At 42.4% G+C, this 19,028-nt stretch overlaps 1 protein-coding gene across 5 annotated transcripts in view; it reads right to left on the reverse strand.

Annotated features, from left to right (window-relative positions):
* FHIT (fragile histidine triad diadenosine triphosphatase) overlaps positions 1 to 19,028 on the reverse strand; it is a 545,317-nt gene that overhangs the window by 75,795 nt on the left and 450,494 nt on the right. For all 5 annotated transcript variants that reach the window (XM_066195604.1, XM_066195606.1, XM_066195601.1 and 2 more), the window contains one exon: positions 9,706 to 9,774. In XM_066195604.1, coding sequence (XP_066051701.1) covers positions 9,706 to 9,774 — 69 coding nt within the window. The remainder of the gene's footprint in view (positions 1 to 9,705; positions 9,775 to 19,028) is intronic.

Genomic DNA, 19,028 nt, shown 5'->3' on the forward strand with positions numbered 1-19,028 from the left:
GAATCCACTTATGGCAAAGGACTCCCTGAATCTGTCTTTCTGGAGACAAAAACCTGGGACATTTCATACATATGTTCATTCTTCCTTTTTCCCTAAGCATTTGCCAGGAGACACCGTACCATTGAAGATAGACCCCCTTTTCCACAGCTGGGTGAATATGTCACCTCTTGTTAAAATTCCTGAGGTGTTCACCTTCAGAGAGCAGCAATTGCTGCTGCTCACAGGCCTTGGTTAAATGAAGCCAGTGCACTACTGACTTTTTAAATGCCAGTAGCATTTTTCTTCAGGAAAAGAACCCAAAAACAAAACCAAAAAAATCCAATAAAACCCAAAACCAAACAAAAAACAAAACTTAAAAAAAAACCACCCCAAACCAAAAAAACAGAAATGGAAGCAAAGTTCTTGAGAGTCATTCTGGTTTTCAGTGTTGCTCAAAGCTGGGGAGCACATCCTGGAATATCTACCAGCGGCCTTAGGACCACACTTTCCTACAGGGAAGCAAGGGCTTCGTATGCTGTATTACTCCACGTAGCTGTAGATGTGTGATCAATCCACCTTTTGCTTGTTCAGGGATTCATGGATGCATCTCCACTCAGCAGTTTTGCCCTGACTCACTCCAGTACTTCACAAGGTCCCTTCACCTCTCTGCATCAAAGCTGCAAGTACTGTTACTTAATGTACTCACAGAGGCAGGAGGAAATTTCATTTATATACATTAAAAAAAAAAAATATATATATATATAGATATACTTTGAGGTCTTCAAAAACAGGCTCCTCAGATGTAAAAGTGTGAAATGAAATTATCTTCAAATAGAAAATCTGAAAGTGCCGATGGCAGCAGACACCGAAGGCCTTAAATGTTTATGCAGCTTTATGTATTGTTATTTCTTCAGTAAGCCTGCCAAGGAAAGGGCAGGGGTATGGGAAGAAAGTATGTTAGCACTTATAGTCCACTCATAAATGCATTAAATGCAACTATTTTCCTGAGAAAAAAGACAGGAAGAGAGCAGAGGCCCATCTCCTAGGGAGCTAATCTCAATTACTGCTCCCAATCATGCTTCAGTGGAAGAGAGCCCTGCATAGAGCCCGTACTGTACGTGACCTGGCAGTTGTGTGCATTTGCCCCTTCAAAGACACTCATCTAATGAATGAGAATAGACTTTTTCCTTACAAAAAGAAGGAAAAAAGTGATTGTTCAAGGAAAAGACGAATTCTAACCCAGGCCTTCCATTAAAACTCTATTTATTACAATACCTTCCCACTTCCACAGAGATTACAATCACTAAAAGCAAGATACCAGTACACAGAAGTAATTTACGTAGGCAAAAGGGAGACACAAAGGTTTAGCTGGATTTGCTTATATGTTTACCACAATTTTTGTAATTAAATGCAGGACGGGATTCTTGGCATCCTCATACACAATGCTGCAGCTATCTGGGCAAAGAGGGATAAAGGCTCCCTTGCTTCACTGTTTCCCTGTTTTTTTGGAATACCTGTGTTTGGATAGCTATAATTAGGCTGCAACTCACCCAAGCGGGATTTTGAAGCTTTCTTTTCCTTGGAGCAGTAAATGCCACTGCTCGATGTGGGCACCAGTTGTCACTTTCTCCAATTTGCAGGATGCAAAAGCTGAAATGGGAAAAATGCTGCACTGCGCTACTTGAAACCCTTTCAAGGGCTCCCTGCAGCACGGGGAGGCACAGGCAGCCAAAAAGAATTGTGAGCCCACTTTGCTAGCTGCAGCTCTTAGTTGTTAGAGAGATAAAAGTTTCCTGCACATGCAAAATAGCAGCATGAGCTGTTTTTGAAAACAGATCATACATTTCTCGTAATTAACTGAATTTTGGAGATGTTTCATTTCTGCCCCCAAGGAAATGCTGTTAGTTTCTCTCTTCTGAGCGTCCTGTTTTAAAACACACACTTAATTCCAGAGAGAATATTCCATCAGGGATATCAGTATGTTGAAACTCTCTGAGGAGACATCACCCAGTCTGCAGTCACAGTTCTTTGCTCCCCCAGCCCTGACAGGTGCCTGTGGTTCAGAGCTGGGCATTTGGTCACCGTGGTCTGCTCATGGCTCTGCTGGACCCCACCTGCCCCTACGGCACCACAGAAACACTGAGCAGGGCTACAAACACTGTCTAATAAATTTGAGGGCTGGAGAACAGTAGGAGAGAGGGGAGCAGATTCTCACATCATCAGGAGGGAAATAGGCTTTTAAAAAGCCAGTTGTGTCTGTGCACAACAATGAAGCTTTATGTCTATATAAACTGACAAGTCAAATTGTCCTCCTGGGCCCAATTCTCAACATCAGTGCCATTTGAAGCAATGGCTGCCTCCTGCCTCTGCAGCCGAATGGCTCTGTCTGCCAGCAAGGGCAGGCAAGATGATTAAAATAAGCATTAACAGAATGGTTGGTGATTAGCTTCTCCCTCTCTCTCCTTTTTTTTTCTCTTCACTTTCTCTCTCTCTCTTTTTTTTTTTTTTTTTTTTTTTTAACATATAGTTTGGGCCCACCAAAGATTGCTAAACCCTGTTCTTCATTAGCAGTGTACTTAACAAGTGTAAATTTAAAGTATTCATTTTCTTAAGGCCAAAGATTAAAGCAATTAAGGAAAACTGCTGCAACCTAGCACCAAAGTCAATCTTTAACATGGGAAAGAAACAATGATGCTTAATAAAATAGCATGGCGCTTAAATAAAATGGTGCTTAAACAAAACCAAATTGTGCACAATTATGTTAACACTCTGTTAAACTAAATTCTTATACTGCTGCAATGTATTATTAAAATTTCCTTTCTGAAACTAAAATAACAATTTCTTTGCCCCTAGTATGGCAACAGGTCTGTGGTTATTTTGCATTGCTTTCCTGGCAAAACCACTGCAACAAAAGACAACACCCACTCTCATTCTATACTCATTTTACCATCAGCTTCTCTTCTTGTATGGCCTTAATCCCTTGCCAGATCTGCACTGGATTTCAGTGTGATTTGGTTTGTTTTTTACCAACTACCTGCTCCAATATCCTGAATCTTAAAGAGAACAGGGGAGTATTTCATCTGAAGTTCAAGGCAGCGTTTTAATTCGGTAAAGAAGAATCTCTCTTTAGAAAATGGCAGCTCCCTGATAGGTTGGTTTGCTTTCCATATCAACAATTTCAAAAAGCTGAGTACCTAGGATACCAATGGGGCATATTCTCCCCACCAGCATGAATTCAACTTGCACTGCCTCAAAGGATAAGCAGAGATCTGAAGACGGTTTTACTTCATGACTGGGAATACACAGGCAGCATCTGAGCAAGTTCAAGCACTGACAGCATGAACAGGCCTCAGAGAACAAGTTCGCTTTAATCTTCTTATCAGCAAGTTGTCCTTGGTTGGAGGCTCTTTGTCACGAAGTGTAGTGCCAATGAAGTACCATCAAGGACACAAAAGAGCAAATACTCCATGAGCTAAACACAACAAACATCCTACACAAGAAGCCCAGAGATCCTTTGCAATGGTCACAAAAATTTGCATCTACTACGTTATAGATGAAATGTAAGTGGTTCCTGGCAGACAATATCTTTTAATCTGGGAGGGCAATGATTGTAAAATCCCTGAGGCAGGAAAGGGTAAGGAGCATCAAGAGCAGTGATGGAATGCAGAGAGACAGCCAGAGTAGAGGGCAATGAGGCTTATCCATGGTATGTAAAATGCCAAATGTCCATTGCCTTCCAGACAAAGCCTAGGTGTAAAGGGCATGTGTTTGATCATGAGGGATGGCTGCCTTGATGGGAAACCTAATTCCACTTCTAATTCCTTTCTATAGCTGAGCTGTTTCCATTTCTATAGATCCTGTGGAAGATATCACAATGAATGAAATGGTTCTTAATCAGATCAGATTATGATATCCTGCTATCTTAAAGTAAGTGCAGCAGCACAGATAGCATAGAGGAAGGGCTCAGATATTTCAGGTGTCAAATTAAGAAATACCTCACAGTGTTGGAAAGGACAGAAAACACCACTGACAGTGGGGGAGATAAATGTGACCACAGGACAGCTCCCAGCACTGCTACTGGGCCTTGCTGACAAATTTGTCAGCTTTGCCTCATGGAGGCATGGAATAAGCCTGTAGGGCATGCCAGCATTACCAGAGGGTTTCCAATCCAGACAAAATATCATGGTCCAGAAAATAAATTACCCTGTTTAAAACAAAAAAGAAATTAATTTGATGGGAAAACCCCATTGCTTCAGGTTAACTAAAAATGAGATTTTGTCCATCCATCTACGACATCAAAACCATATTTTTTGGCACAGTTCTAGGTTCTACAGCAATACTCTCAGCTGGAGATATTTCCATACAGTTCATATGCCTTGACCTGCTGAAGTCACTGAAATATCAAAAGACTCAGGAAGCAACTGGGAAAGGCTCATACCCCGTGGCTAGGAGAACCTCCTCTGATGCTTGCAGTCAGAAAAAGCAACATTGGCAAGACCAGGGTAAAATCCAAAGCCTACTGGGAAGAATTTATTTGCTGCTGCATCAGGAGATTGGGAAATAAACTTGTACCTGGGAAAACTAGAGCTTTAAAAAACACCCCACAAAACTACTTAGATTCTGTGCTGCTTCTGTCCTTTTCTATGAGTTTAACCATGCAGGGTGCAGAGAGAGCAGGGTCTGGCCCCAAGGGAGTTCAGATGCAGCAGACTGATCTCCCAGCAGGCTACAATATGTTCCCAGAACGTACAATATCATTCCGAGGCCAAGGAACAGCCTATTAGCTCTGCATGCCATTAATTTTCATGAATAGTTCAATCTGATGCTCACAGGAGCTGTTGGGCATCATTCCATTTTGTCTCACAGGACCTGGATGAGGGCTTATTTATCATTTTACTTCATACCTTACCTTTAAGCCTAAGCAGCTGAGTGCAGCTGTGCAGGTTTCCAGCCCTCTGCCAGGCTCCGTGCCCAGCAGCAGGCAGGATGCTGTCTGCAGGTCGGAGTGATGGCATGTCACAGTCAAACCATTCAGGGAGAATTAAACTTCAGGCTTGTTTGACTAAACTTCCGAATTCACCACAGTTCCCCTGTTTTGCCAGCCTGAAGAAACAGCCCAGCAGGTTCTTGACTCATATGCCAAAATGCCTCCTTCATCCTCCTTGGAACTGGAAATGATTACTAATAGGTATTCTTGCTGAAATGATTTAACATAACATGCTGAATGAGATCACTAAGTCAAAGTATCTTTTCCTAAGTGACTCTCTCGCTGCTTGCCTGAATGCCAGAGGGGAAGGAGGATAGCATGAAGTGAATTCTTCTGCTGGCTTTTTACAAAATCTCATAAATTACTGAAGAACTCGCAGTAGGAAGTTTCACTCAGGTTCATTACAAGAGATCCATGATGCAGGTCTGGCAGGCAGAGGAGGATGGGGACACAGGAGTTTGGATTAACCTCTCTCTCACACCTTCCCCTTTTCCAGTGCTCTCCAGCCTAGGTTGGGAACTGCAGACACACAGTAAAATGAGATGGGCATGAGAGCAAGGCTGGTGAGGGGCTGGGAACTCCTTGCCCTGGGTGTACAGCCCTGGATGTGCATTGCTGTGGCAGCTGCATCTGTTACAGGAGGCTGCAGGCACTAAGTGAAACACAGAAGCAGGGGAGGAACAGGGGCGTGCACCACAAAACTCACCTCGGCATGCCAGGGATACTCAGGGTTTCACTGAGAGGCCAGGCTGCCCTTACCCATCCAAATCTGTCAGCCTCAAAATCAACTTATTGAGGCCAGCACTCATAACAGGAGTGCAGAGTTTTGATTGAGTCTTCCTTTCTGAGAAAGCCCCATCGTCTCTGGCCCAGTACAGCTATTACCTGCCACCCTAAAGGATGATGAATGTTATTTATATTGCAGTAATGGCTAACCACTCAGTGGAGACCAGGGACAGGCTGTGCTGTGGACTTTTCAAACACCCACTGAATGAGAGCTGCCCACAGATGCCTGGAAGTGCCGAGACTTTTCAGGATAATGTTCTTGAATGTCTTGGACACAATGACCTCCAACAACTGCAGTGCTTGTGCTGAGTGCAAAAACACAGGGGGCTCTTCTACAATAAAAGATGTTAATTCATACCAAATTCTATTCAGTCACTATGACACGCCCTTATAACAGCAACTCATCTAGAACTCATCTACTTCAAAGCAAATAACTACATGATAAGAGGCTTTTAAGTTCCTTGATTAATAAATGTGAAATAGAATCTCTTTCAGACCAAACAGAAAACACAGAGGTATAAAGAGGTATTCTAATGGAAAGTTTTCCTAATATTTAGCTGCTATTGTTCTGCTGTCCAAGAAATAAAGTGAATCAATGAATAAGAACTACTCAAGATGAAGATGAGAAAAGTATTCTAGCAATAGTAAAAGATGAAGGGCCTGATCCTATAAAAAACCCTGTAAGACAAATTTAACTTTGGCACGTGCACACTTGCAGGATTAGGCTTCAAATAATTGCAGAGAAGTGCAAGAACTGATAAACTATAGCTTTAGCTTTCCACTACAGTAAGCCCAGAGAGTAGATAGGTAACACTTCCCAGGAAATGCCCTTCCAAGAAATATCCCTACAAAGATGCAGAGAAAATACGTCTAAAATATTAAATGCAGATTTTTTTTTTATTAGTAGTGATTCTCTTGTATCTTGGAAAAAATCACACAGTGACTTCTTTCACATGCACCGAAGTAAAAAATTCTAAAATATTAAGTGACACACTCTACCAAGGAATGCCTTAGAGAAGGTGCTGTGAAATAAGTGACAGGCCCTCTTTTATTCCTTCTACAATTAATTTTCCACTACTACAGTTCTAAAAATATATCCAGAAATCAGCAGACATTTGTGTCCATCAGATAGCTGATTAAAATACAAATGCTACGAAACACCTTATCTTTAATTATACTCCTTACACTTAAAAGCTGCTTTAGACAGGGCTGTGTCAGAGCTTCATAGCCAAAAGCCTGAAGATCTCAGAGCCCAGTAAACAGACTAAGCAGGGAACAACCTGATATGCTTTCTTCTGCCTTTTTCCATCAGAGGAGTGGTCACTCCAAAATGGAAGAAATTAAGCACACAGTGAGAGGCTGCAAGTACTTTCTGGCTGTCTCAACTCTACAAGTCTCCTAAGAGGACTGATGTCTCAGCATCTGGGCATTCCTTTCACTGTCAGACACTAAGAGCAGCGGGATTTATCAGCAATCTGCTGAGCATATACAGATGACAACTGCAGAGCTTGGAGAGCTCAAAGGCATTTACAGATAGAAAGGGGTTTGCAAAAGACATGTTGAGCCAGAGCTGAGACCTGGAGTCTGTGAAAATTGCTCCCAATTGCCGTTAAACTTTTAGCTGTGGTAGTTAAACCAGGCACTGCAGTATGCACAATTTATCCTAGGTGTGCTTTACAATTGCACAAACTGTTTGAGGGAGGCTGATCAGCCTCCATGTCACAATTTACAAGGAAAAGCCCATTGGGATGATTTTGGAAGGTGGTCTTTGCTGCCTAAACTACAACTCCATCTATCACTCACATACATGGAAATGATATGGCATTTATGAACAGGTTTTGGATTTTTAAAGTACAAATTTCATGAAAAATAGATTTAAACTCTCTCCAGCACCCACATCTCACCTAATGGTACTTTATCCCTCGTCGATTTCCAGCCTGTTGCCCCACCATGATCTACATGTCTTCCTAAATCTTTTAAAGCATCTTCTTGTCAAAAGGATATGACTTGCTGACATTACACAGAGATGCATTATATCAAAATGCTTTTGCTGTACTGACATAAGCTCCAAATTATTTCCAAAGTCAGCTGTATTTTCAATAATTTGTCCTTTTTTCATTTTTCAAAATAGCTTTATTCACTTATGCTAGCAAATTGCTTAAGTCCCTCCATGCTCAATCCAGTGACAGAACTCAGCACCAAACTTTTTATGGCAGCAAATGTATTTTTGTTTCCCTGGCATCCTAAAAAAATTAAACCTTTCTTCAGCTACAGTCTGTACAAAAGCGTGTTAGTTCTGTGGTGTTCAAGAATAGCTAGTTAGACTCTGAGGCTATACATTCTTCTGCTAAAAGATCCATTATCACATCTATGTCTAAATATTTATGCTTCCTGTTTGCTAAAAGCAACACCTACAATTGCTGTAATTGGAAATGATAAAATAAAAAAGAAATTCTTCCCCAATTTGCCACCCTTTTGCATCTAACAACACTAAATATATAGTCTAGTTCATTAGAGTTTTGCCTGTTTCTTTTTAGTTATAACAAGGGAGAAATAATTGTGTTAAAAAAGAAACAAATGGAATTTTAAATATGACAGAAATGGAAAGAGATTTGATGGGTTGATGCAGCATCTGAAACCCCTTTAACACATGTGAAAAGGAAAAGATCCCAGAACCATACAATCATTTAGGTCGAAAACACCTGTAAGATCACTGAACCCAGCCACTAACCCAGCACTGCCAAGCCCATCACTAACCCACATCCCTGAGAGACCCACCTACACATCTTTAAATACCTCCAGGGCTGGTGACTTCACCACTTCTCTGAACAGCATTTTCCAGTGCCTCACAACCCTTTCGGTGTTAACTTTCGTCTCATGCAACTGCTTTTAACCACCACACCAGCACAGATTGTCATCATTTATTTCCATTGGATCTCCTTGCTCAGCAGTCTCTTTAAGGTTTTACCCTTATTAGTGGGGTTTTCAGGCACTACACTTCATATAACTTGTCAGTAATATCCTTTCTTCTCCACTTTTGCATATTTAAGTAATTGAAAAACTTTAAAACACACCACCATTTTTGTAAGTGGGGACTTGTCATCACGTAGTTATCACAAAGGAAAAATACAAAAGCAGAAAATGTCATGATGTCTCTTTCAAGCAGATGGTATTGCAGTAGCACTGAACAAGTTTATATTAATTACTTTCAGAAAGAGAAGGAGATGTCATATTTCAGATAGAAGATCCTACCAAACCCACGAAGAACAAGCCGTAAATTTAACAATAGTGAGATTTTTTCATAGAACCATTGTGACAGCTGTCAAACTGGGGAAAACTTTTTGTTAATGCCAGTACAATTGTTCATTTAAACAAAAGCCAGTGATTCAGTCACACTGGAACAGCTCATGAGCCGAGCTCTGCTGCACAGTCTGCACGCATGCAGATATTCCATCCATATGCAGAGTTGGTCTTTAATTTCCATCTTTGGGGCTACAATGTGATTTGTCCAGAGCTGAGCAGAGCCCTACAAAATCAGGCCAGAAGGTAATTTGTGACTGAGTTGTAACAAGCTGCCGGTGTTTTCTCTGGTTGGAAGGGGGAGGTTTGGCACCCCAGGCAAGCAGCCGGCCTGGAACACCCTCCCTGCATGCCAGGTTGGCCATGTGGTCACCCATTTTCCCTGTGCCCTCAAAATAAGAGAACACAACTATTTGTAGAGATACATCCCGTCTGCAGTGACAGAATGAAGTACCGAAGGTGTCAACTGTATCCTCCCTCAGAGAGTGAGCTCACAAGGAGATCCCAGTATCGATCTTGGCGCTGTCACAGGATCTTTGCAAGAATAAAAATGCAGAGATCACATCCCTTCACTCATGGGAGGGCCTGGAAGATTAGGGCAATTTACTAACAGCTAAACCAACTCTGAAGAAGAAATGGAGTGTAACTCTTACCTCCTCGTAGACATCATCATTCCTGCTGAAGTCTCCAGCCCTCCTTGGCAGCACATGGACATGGACATGCTGAAAACGTGAAACAAAATAATGGTGATTATCAAGTTCATGACTTTCTTTTCTGAACTGTCAGCATTATTCTCAACACACACAAGTAACCGTGCACAGGCTCCCACAGCATTATTTTCAGAGGAAAATACATTAACCTGTTCCATAACTGTATCTCAACTCTTTGGAGAATATAAAAGATGAAAAACATGAGAGAGCAGCCCTGGTGTATTATATGAGCTTCAGAGTGAAATGCCTGGAAGTTTAGGGGCTCTGTGGAATTATTCATAGTTGTCAGTCAGAGACATATTTAGCCACAGCTTTGAAATAACAATGTCCCTTGGAGCTGAGTGTTGTGTCTTTGGAATAGACGGGAAGAGAAAGGTGCTGGGGGTGGGATGTGGTGCAGAGCTCGTGTGGGCAGCCTGGGCTCAGGGCCCCTGTCTGGGGACAGAGGAGCTGCTGCCACACCATGGACAGCACGTGGGTAGAAAGGCTGACAGAAGAATGCCTCTCACAAGGTTAAAAAGACTTTAATGTTTCCTTTCCTCCCTGGAGGCTGTAGCCCTTATACAACAAACTGAAGCCTGTGGGGGCACAGGACCCATGCTGGGGACACACCTGCGGGGACAGAGTGCCAGGTGGCCCAAAATCTGTGAGGCACAAGGACTATGAGCCCAGTTTGGCAGAGCCTGAAGCATGTCCCTCTCCTGGCACAGGACCATTGTCAATGGGGTAGCAGAGCTGAGGACTGAGCTGCACCGGCAGCGTTGGGTTACCCAGCTTGGGAAGGAGGGGAATGGTGATGTGTTTTCATCAAAAGTGCTGAAGTGGTCTGGGGAAAACAAACAAAACTATGGGCAAGAACACAAATATATGACTTGGCACCTTAATGTTGTGTTATTACTATTACCATTTTTTTTTTCTTTTCCCTGACACTTTCCTCATACCATAAAGCAAGATCCTCAAGACCAAACTCTACTGGGAAAAATATTTTCCCGCAGTAAGTTCAGCTACTAACAACATGGCAAAGCATTCTTTTCTCTTTTTCCCTTTGTCTTCCACTCTTGAGTAAAGAAAAACAACAACTGAGAATAATTCTTCAGAGAAAAAACACCCCAACACCTCAGTGAGGAAAGGCAGCAAATAATCTGAGTGATAGATCACATTTATGCATCTTCAGAACTTTTTAGACGGTACATAAATCCTTTTCTTTAAAAAAAAAAAGACTGTATCAGAAACAGCACCAAATGGTTTGCATAGAATTTAGATAGCTTGCACCTGATTCAATTTGATGAGGTAGAAATCAGCTGAAACTCCTGCACCTCATCAAAATATTCTCAAAACATGGTTTAAGTCTATAATGAAATATGAAATCAAAAAAGGTTTTCTTAGGATATTTGTAAGAAAATTCAAACACACCTATATTGTGTTAGCTTCTACCCATAATAACATTTGCTCAGTGAATATAATGAAAACACAAGGATGTTTCAGTTAATGAAATATTCCCAATACCACACTATTTCTTTTTCTCAGCTTTACCCTAGAGAAACTGAATATGTGATTTCTTATCATTATCCACAGCTTTCAGTGCATTCAGACTAGAGACGAGGGTGAATCTTGAGGGTCAGAAACTGTGTTTTTGAGTAATATATCAGTGATAGTGTTCTGATAGTGTATTATACTAATATATCATAAGAGCGAAAGTGCTCCTGTGATGTATTAGTGCAATGTATCATCTGAACATCACTGCTCGTATGATGTATTGCTCAAAATCACAAAGCAACTTTAAAGATGGTCTTCAGTAGCGCTAGGCCTGAAATTTTGCTTTTGGACAGATTTTCAAGAAAAAATAAAAGTGTAGATTAAAGTTTGCAGGAATACTGTAAAATTCTACTACAGTCTCATACCTGTTGCTCTCATTAGATTTTAAATTTATTCATAAGAATAGAGCCAGTTCATCTGCCAGTCAGTTTCCTTCTCTTCTGCTACAAGGAATGATAGCTTTGCTACAAGTAGTAATTTGCAGGAATTTCTCTTGAAGATATATATAAAATCTAATATCAGTTATCAACAACCATATTCCCCAGAAGTGTAGCCACCTTTAAGCTCAATTTTTATCTCTGGTGCAGAATGCTCCAGGACGCACTCAGGAGAAGATCTGTATACCCGTGACAGACGATCTGGAGTATCAGAAAACACACAGGGATGTAGTCCAAAGCTCAGTGCAGAGATGCTGCACTGCAGATGCACAGACCAGCACAGTAGGTAATGAATGAGCCTAATGTGATCTCCTACCCAAAATGGGCTCTTATGATCAGCGTGAAAAAAAAAAAAAGAAGAAGAAGAAAAAGGTTTTATGACAGCATATGGGCCACTTGGCATCAGTGGGGACATTCTCAGGGGTTAGTCACCTTTACTACATGCACTATGTTCTCACACACTGCCAGACTGCACAGCAGAATCCATCAACTGTATCACAAAACAAATGAATATTCCCAAGGTTTGGGGTAACAACAGTCAATTTAAAAGAGAGTAATTTTTTCCAGTCATCCCTTTTTTTTTTTTTTTTTTTTTTAAATTCTGTGTATGGAAAGGAAATAAATATCTGGGTTCTCCCCACTGTTTGTATAACAGAAACAAAGAGGATCAGCAACAGTGTCTCATGTATTTCCCTTCTCTTCAGTTTTACCAAGAAATACAAGCAGTGCAGAGCGGTGGCCACCACATAGTCAGAAACAGTGAACAGTGAGATTTTACACCTTCTCTAATCTGCCTTTCAGCTTCTGGTCTTCTCAGCTCAGAGTGCCTGATACTTTGATTCATTAGGAGATCTTTAATTGATCATTTTTACTCTTTAGTACTATTTGTTACTGCTAAAGCCTCAATGCACTGAGGCACTTAAGCACCAGCTCAATTTCCAACCTGTGAATTGGTTCAGTGGGAATATTCACATCCCAGAGTTTTTGTTTATGTCTCAGTCTTTCGCATCCACTGATGGATACAGGGAGGTCTCCCTAAATGGCAGTAGCAAAAATAACTTCAAGGTGCCCACAAATTAAAGTTGTTTCCTTCCATTTGTTTTCCAAGCAAAACAAAAACCCCACACATCTGAAAAAACATTTGCAATTGACTGAAATACATCAGATGCAAACAAAACACTGGGATGCTTTTTTTTAAATTTTTTTTTACGAAACAAAGAGATTTAGGCAAATCTTCCATCAAAACACTGCTTGAACAGAAAACATCTAAACATTGACCAAAATTGTCAAAATAAAGCATTTCAATTTTTTTCCCACAGTTTTTTTGGGGACCCTCATGCCTGGTGGGTGGCAGACAACCCCATCACATTCCAGCAGGCTGTATTCAATCACTATTGATGGTATTTCATTTTTTTCCTAAAAAATTGCTTTCCACTCATTTTGCATTATTTTGATTAATAAGCAAGGAAAGCAACACACAACAGCCAAGACATTTACATTAATGGACCAATCAATATCACACACATCAGGCTAGAAAAATGCAGGCGCACGCTTGCGTTGCTCAGCTCCGTTCCCTGCTCGTCAGGCACTGATGGAGGAAGCAGGACACTGACACGCTGGATGTGACAACAGAGACAACATGAGGATGCAGCAGAAGTCCCCAGGTGGGGGGCACTGTGTGAGTTAAAGATGCCTGAGCCCTGCTAGTTACTTCTGATACTGGGGACAAGATTTCCAGTCAGGAATATCTACAACAGCAATAGCTAGGGAGGCTGTGGGAGCTAAATTTTATAGGATCTTCAAAATTAAAATCATTAGACTGACAGTTTTCTAGGGTAAGAACTGCAGCACCCTCTGCTTCACACTGTAAATAAAATCTCTGTTTGAGAAACCCCTAATGGTGAGAAATATCAGGTGATACAAAAATCATTCATAAGAGAAGTTTTTTCAAGACCATTATATCCAGAATTAAGAGCATTAGAAAATGTACTGTAAGGAACAAATCTGTAGTGCCACGGGGAACTAATGAGCCACAGCCTGGGTGTGATGCCTCTGGCCTCCCAGTGCAGCAAGAGGATGCTCTGACGAGCTCCACGGCGTTCCAGTCAGGACTGTGGGAGCACTGGGCTGCTCATGGGCACTCTGGAGCATGCTCATCCCACCGTTGCCAAAATCTGGCTGCATCACAGGCATTTGTGGGATTACACAACTAAAGCTGCTCTCCAGCGAACCAGGGCTGCAAAATGCCCAGAAAGGCTCAGCCAAAAGACCTGGAGCATGTGTGGTTGGAGAAACAAGCACTCAGGTCAGGTGAGTTTTACTTCAGCACTCAAGGCCATGCAGAAAGCAATGTTCCTGGGTATGGCTGGTTTTATATACTGAATTATGGTCAAATAACCAACGTGTCACCACTGCACTGGATTTAAAATGAAAATACTAGACAAAAATAGACACTGAAAGAGATTTTCCAGGTAGACCAGAATAGTGAAGAGAAGATGACCCTGCCACACACCACTGGGGAGGACATGGGCGTTGCCTGCAAATAATTCACGGACATTATGTTGTGTTCACTCAGCTGCTGTGCTGGTTAGCAGAGCAACAAAGCTGAGCTTCCAGTTGAAAGGGAGATAATAGTCTGTACATGAGCTGCTCAGCACCCAGGGTCTATTAGCAATAAGTGTTCTTACAGATGAATACATAAAAGCTGGAAAAGGGTCACACAACCCTGAGGACAGGGGTGCTGCCAAAACGTTGGCAGAGGAAGGCCTGTTCCCCTTCAATCTGCAAAAGCAGAACATGGCTGAGCTGTGCCTTCACGCAGCAAAACCAGATGCTTTTCAGCAGCTTAATCCTTTCCCTCATTCCTTTTCATTCTTTCTACAGTCAAAGCTTGGCAGTTGTGGGTTTCCACGGTCTCATGCTGCAGCAGGACAGGAAAAGCCATGATCTTCTGTGGTTGTGTCCAGGCAGGAGGAAGGGCAGGAAGAAAATCAGCAGCTCCAGGCAGCAAGACCAGCTGGCCAGGAGACACTCACCAGCCCATTCTCTGGGAAAAGGGATGGTGGTTTTCAGGTGAGACCTCACTTGCTGCAAAGTGCCCTGTCCATTACAGAGACAGGGGCTTCCTATGGGAGGCTGTGATAATGCTTCTTCTAAACTACCAGATTAACTGTGGAAATTCCAAACTAATAACCATTCTCCAAGTAAGACTGTTAGTGGGCAATAAAGAAAATCAACCATAATACAGATAGCCACATGAAAAATAGGGCAATTTTGTCCTCTCTGTAAACTGGGCTTCCATGGAGCCCTTGTTTGCTATTCTTGATTAACTGCTCAATTGTCCCTGCTGCAGAGTTACTCCATGGAAAGCCTGCCGGTATATCCACAGCTCATTAGCAGAAAGCACTCCCTCTGCTGCCCCTGAAAATCCAGCGTGTCACCAGCCACAGGCACACCTGGTCCAACTGCTCTTTCTACGCACTGAAAGCCCATTTCCAGAGCCCCTGACCTGCAAAACCAGGCAAAGACATCTTCCTGGGAAAACAGTTTCTGTTCAGTGAGTATTTATGAGTTCTTGATGTTTTTCCAAGTCCTGAATTGGTTTGAGATGAAGAAACAAATCTAAAAATATTTTAAAAGTCCTATCCAATATTAGGAAAAGGGCCTTGGACAATTAAAACACTCAATTTTCACAACCTGCAAAATTATTGCCAGCATTAGTACTGTTTTTTTTTCCTCCCATTTCAGGAGTTATAAATTAGTCAAAGACAGATAACTTTAAAGGAGCTAATTTTTATAAAACAATAAAACATGACAGGAAACTGCTTGAAACCATTCCTTTCCTACAAAACTGTCCCATTTCTAGGAATCAGCACTTTCTTTTCCAGCTTTACTAAAGCCTTGTGCACGAGGCTGCACAGATGCAGACCCAACTGGCAGCTCTGCTCTGCTGGGGGTGAGGATTGCTCCAAACCCGGGGATGCTGCATGGCCTGACACACTCTTGTAGCATCTTTGGCCCTGGTTTATTAAAACACAAAACTGAGGTTTGCTCTTCCGCTATGGTGAGGAGCATAAGGACGTGATACAGATGAGAAGGAGTGGCACAGACTGCCAGGCTCGAGAGCAGGATGTGCAGGGGAACAGATTGATGCTTGCAAGGGAAGGACAGGGAAATCCACGTCTGCCTCAGAAAGCCCAGGACAGCAGCAGAAGAAACAGCAGTTGTGAGCATGGACTACGAGAGCCACTGGAAAACAGGGAGGGTTGAAAGTATTGATAGAAGGAAGGCAGTGGTCAAAATTTTGTGAATCAAAAATGTTGTTCAGAAAGATACTGCAAAGAAAGAAAACAAGAAACTGGAACAAGTCTTGGGAGAGAAGGTCACACAGGCTGTCCATGTGCTACCAAGCTGCAATGTGAGGGCCCTTTGACACTTGTGTAAATCTGCATCACACTGTGCTTTCCCTTAGGAGAGAAACTAATGCTTAGCAAGGATCCCTACCAACACTTATGCCATGGATTTGCCTCTGGAAGAGTAAGTATCAAGCTACTTGCTCAGTGCAGAAAACATGCACTTTGGAAAGCAACACAATGAAGAGAATTTACAGATGTATCAGAAGCCAGACCAAGTGGGGGACTTGCAGCAGAGTACATTTTTAAACATGTAGATTCAGAAATGTGCAGATTCAGCATTCTCAATAAATAATGCATATGTCAACTGCTATGAAGTTTAAAGAAATAAGCTGTGGGTGAGCTAGGAAAGGGATGTAGACCTCATGAAAGCAAGCACAGAAATATTTTTTAACCCACTTGATATCTGTAGTTTTAACTTCCATGGTTGAAGGCAACTTTAACATTTGCAAGAAAAGTGCCAACCCCTCCCCTTCAGCCCCAAACCCAAGAAAACTGGCACAACAATGAGGGTAATAAGCCTGTTTGCTGGAAGTGGTGATCCGAACGTTCATCTCTTGAACATCTAGTAAGAGATCCTCTGAAAGGCAGCAAATGAATAAACTAATTGGAAATAAAGGTTGGTTGATTCTTTGAACTTGTATTTCCTGACCTCTAAGCTGGTCTGCAAGTCTAGGAATGAGGGTCCATGCATGGTGGTTGGAAGGTCAGGCCAAGGACCATCACCTGCCATTATTTCTTGTTCATGCCCTCTAGAGCACTCACAGGGAAGGATGGGCAGACCTGCAGGAGCAGCAACTCTGCAGAAACCCTGGCAGTCCCCAGCCTTTTTTACAGGTGGGAATGACCACTGAAGGTGCCTCTAAAGTTACTTTGGAAGGTGGTACATACTCAGGGATAGCTGGAGAGCACCTGCCTGGAGGCCCTGTGCCTTTGCCTTCCATCACAGGGTCACTTTGCCCAGGTATTTTTGCGCAAATTTGATGTTGCTGAAATGCAAATGAAAGAACAACTGCATTTCCCCTCACCTCTGATCTTTAGTTAAGTCTTGATAAATGCATATTGTTTGAACACTTGTGATATGTATAATTAGGGTTCTTTAATTTATGTTTCAATAAAACGTTCTATAATAAACATTTACTGCTCTGTGAATAAACATTTAAATGAAGCTCCTAATGGGGGTTACATGTTTCGAAGCAGTTCATGGCTTTGCTGAAGTCTCTGCCTATATTTAATGAGAGTCATTTCCATAATCTGTGCATTATTGCTTAAGCCTCCCTTTAGGGATATTTTACAAAGTAAAATTGTGTGAAATATTATCAGCCAAAGGAGAAAACGCTAAGAGGATTATCAAATTGTCCTGTTAAAGGGACAGCACAAACTTTCATTTCCCCCCTGAGATGCCAACACTGTAATTATATAAAATGTGCTTACTAATCACCACACTGGTGTGTTTTTACTGGGTTTTTCCCTCAGAGACCCAGGCTAATTTAAAAGGATAGGAGACCCCTGAAAGGTCTGATATGAAGGGCAATATAAAGCTAATTTACTTTCTGATATTAATAAGAGGAAGGACCAAATCCCCCAGGCAAATCTTGTAGATGTCAAGGAACATCTGGCTCTGTCAGAGGGGGCCGAGTTCTGCACAGGGCTGTGCTCAGCTTCTCCCACAATGGGGCCCTGCAGCCCCACAATTGACACCCAGGGTCTCATCCCCATTTTGCTCAAACTTCCACCCATTTTCTCACTGACTCCAGTAATGGCAGGATTCAGTCTCCCACATGAGATATAAAGCACACTAGGTCAAGGGAAAGATTATTGTTGGAATACAGAGGGTTTTCAATTCTCTGGAGCCTCTGCGAGAATACAAACACCTGTAAGATATTTCTTCCATATGTCTGAGTATATTTGAGGAGAGCATAAAACTGAAATATATCTTTGCTCTAGCAGGGAATAAGAGCATTATAGCAGCAATGGCCCACTCCCCCTTTAATGCAGGGGTAGGAGAGAAGAAGAGAAGATAAATCAGAAATGTATGTGACAGGGGGAAGAGAGGGAAATCATTATCTCTAATTTCTGTGGCTATTTTGTGGTCCTTTTAGACAACTGCTGCAATCTCTTCTAGGATGATGACAAGGTTTCTGCAGAATGAAAAAACTGTCTCTGTCTCCTCTTTCATTATTTAAAGATGTGTACTGGGTTTGTGTGGCCAGGTTTTGGTAGCAGGGGGCTACAGGGGTGGCTTCTGTGAGAAGCTGCCAGAAGCTTCCCTCACGTCCAGTGGAGCCAATTCCTGCAGCTCCAGGATGAATCTACCGCTGGCCAAGGCTGAACCCATCAACAGCACGGGTTGGGCCTCTGGGAAAACAGATTTAAGGAGTGGGGAAAAGCCCTGTGCAAAAGCAACAACAGCCAGAGAGAGAAGTGAGACGTGAGAGAAACGGCCCTGCAGACACCAAGGTCAGAGCAGGAGGGCCAGGAGCTGCTGCAGCCCCTGGTGCAAAACATGGTGAGGGAGCTGTGACCCTGCAGCCCATGGAGGATCACCGTGGGACAGGGGATGCCCAAAGAAGGCTGACATCTCATGGGAAGCCCATGCTGGAGCAGGTTCCCTGGTCTCCTGTGGGAAGGAATCCCACACTGGAGCAGGGAAGCAGCACAAAATGTCCTGCCTGGTGGGGGAAGGAGCAGCAGAGACAATTAGGATGAATTTACCACAGCCCCCATTCCCCATCCTCACGTGCCCCTGGGAGGGAGGAGGGAGGGAAAATCAGGAGTGCACTCAAGTCCGAGGAGAAGGGAGGCGTAAAGGGAAGGTAGTTTTAAGATTTGGTTTTATTTTTCATTGCCCTACTCTGGTTTGATTGGTAATAAATTAAAT

The sequence above is a fragment of the Chamaea fasciata genome, unplaced genomic scaffold (assembly GCF_029207755.1).
Source record: "Chamaea fasciata isolate MVZ Bird 193981 ecotype frontalis unplaced genomic scaffold, bChaFas1.0.hap1 SCAF_13, whole genome shotgun sequence".
Classification (NCBI taxonomy): Eukaryota; Metazoa; Chordata; class Aves; order Passeriformes; family Sylviidae; genus Chamaea; species Chamaea fasciata.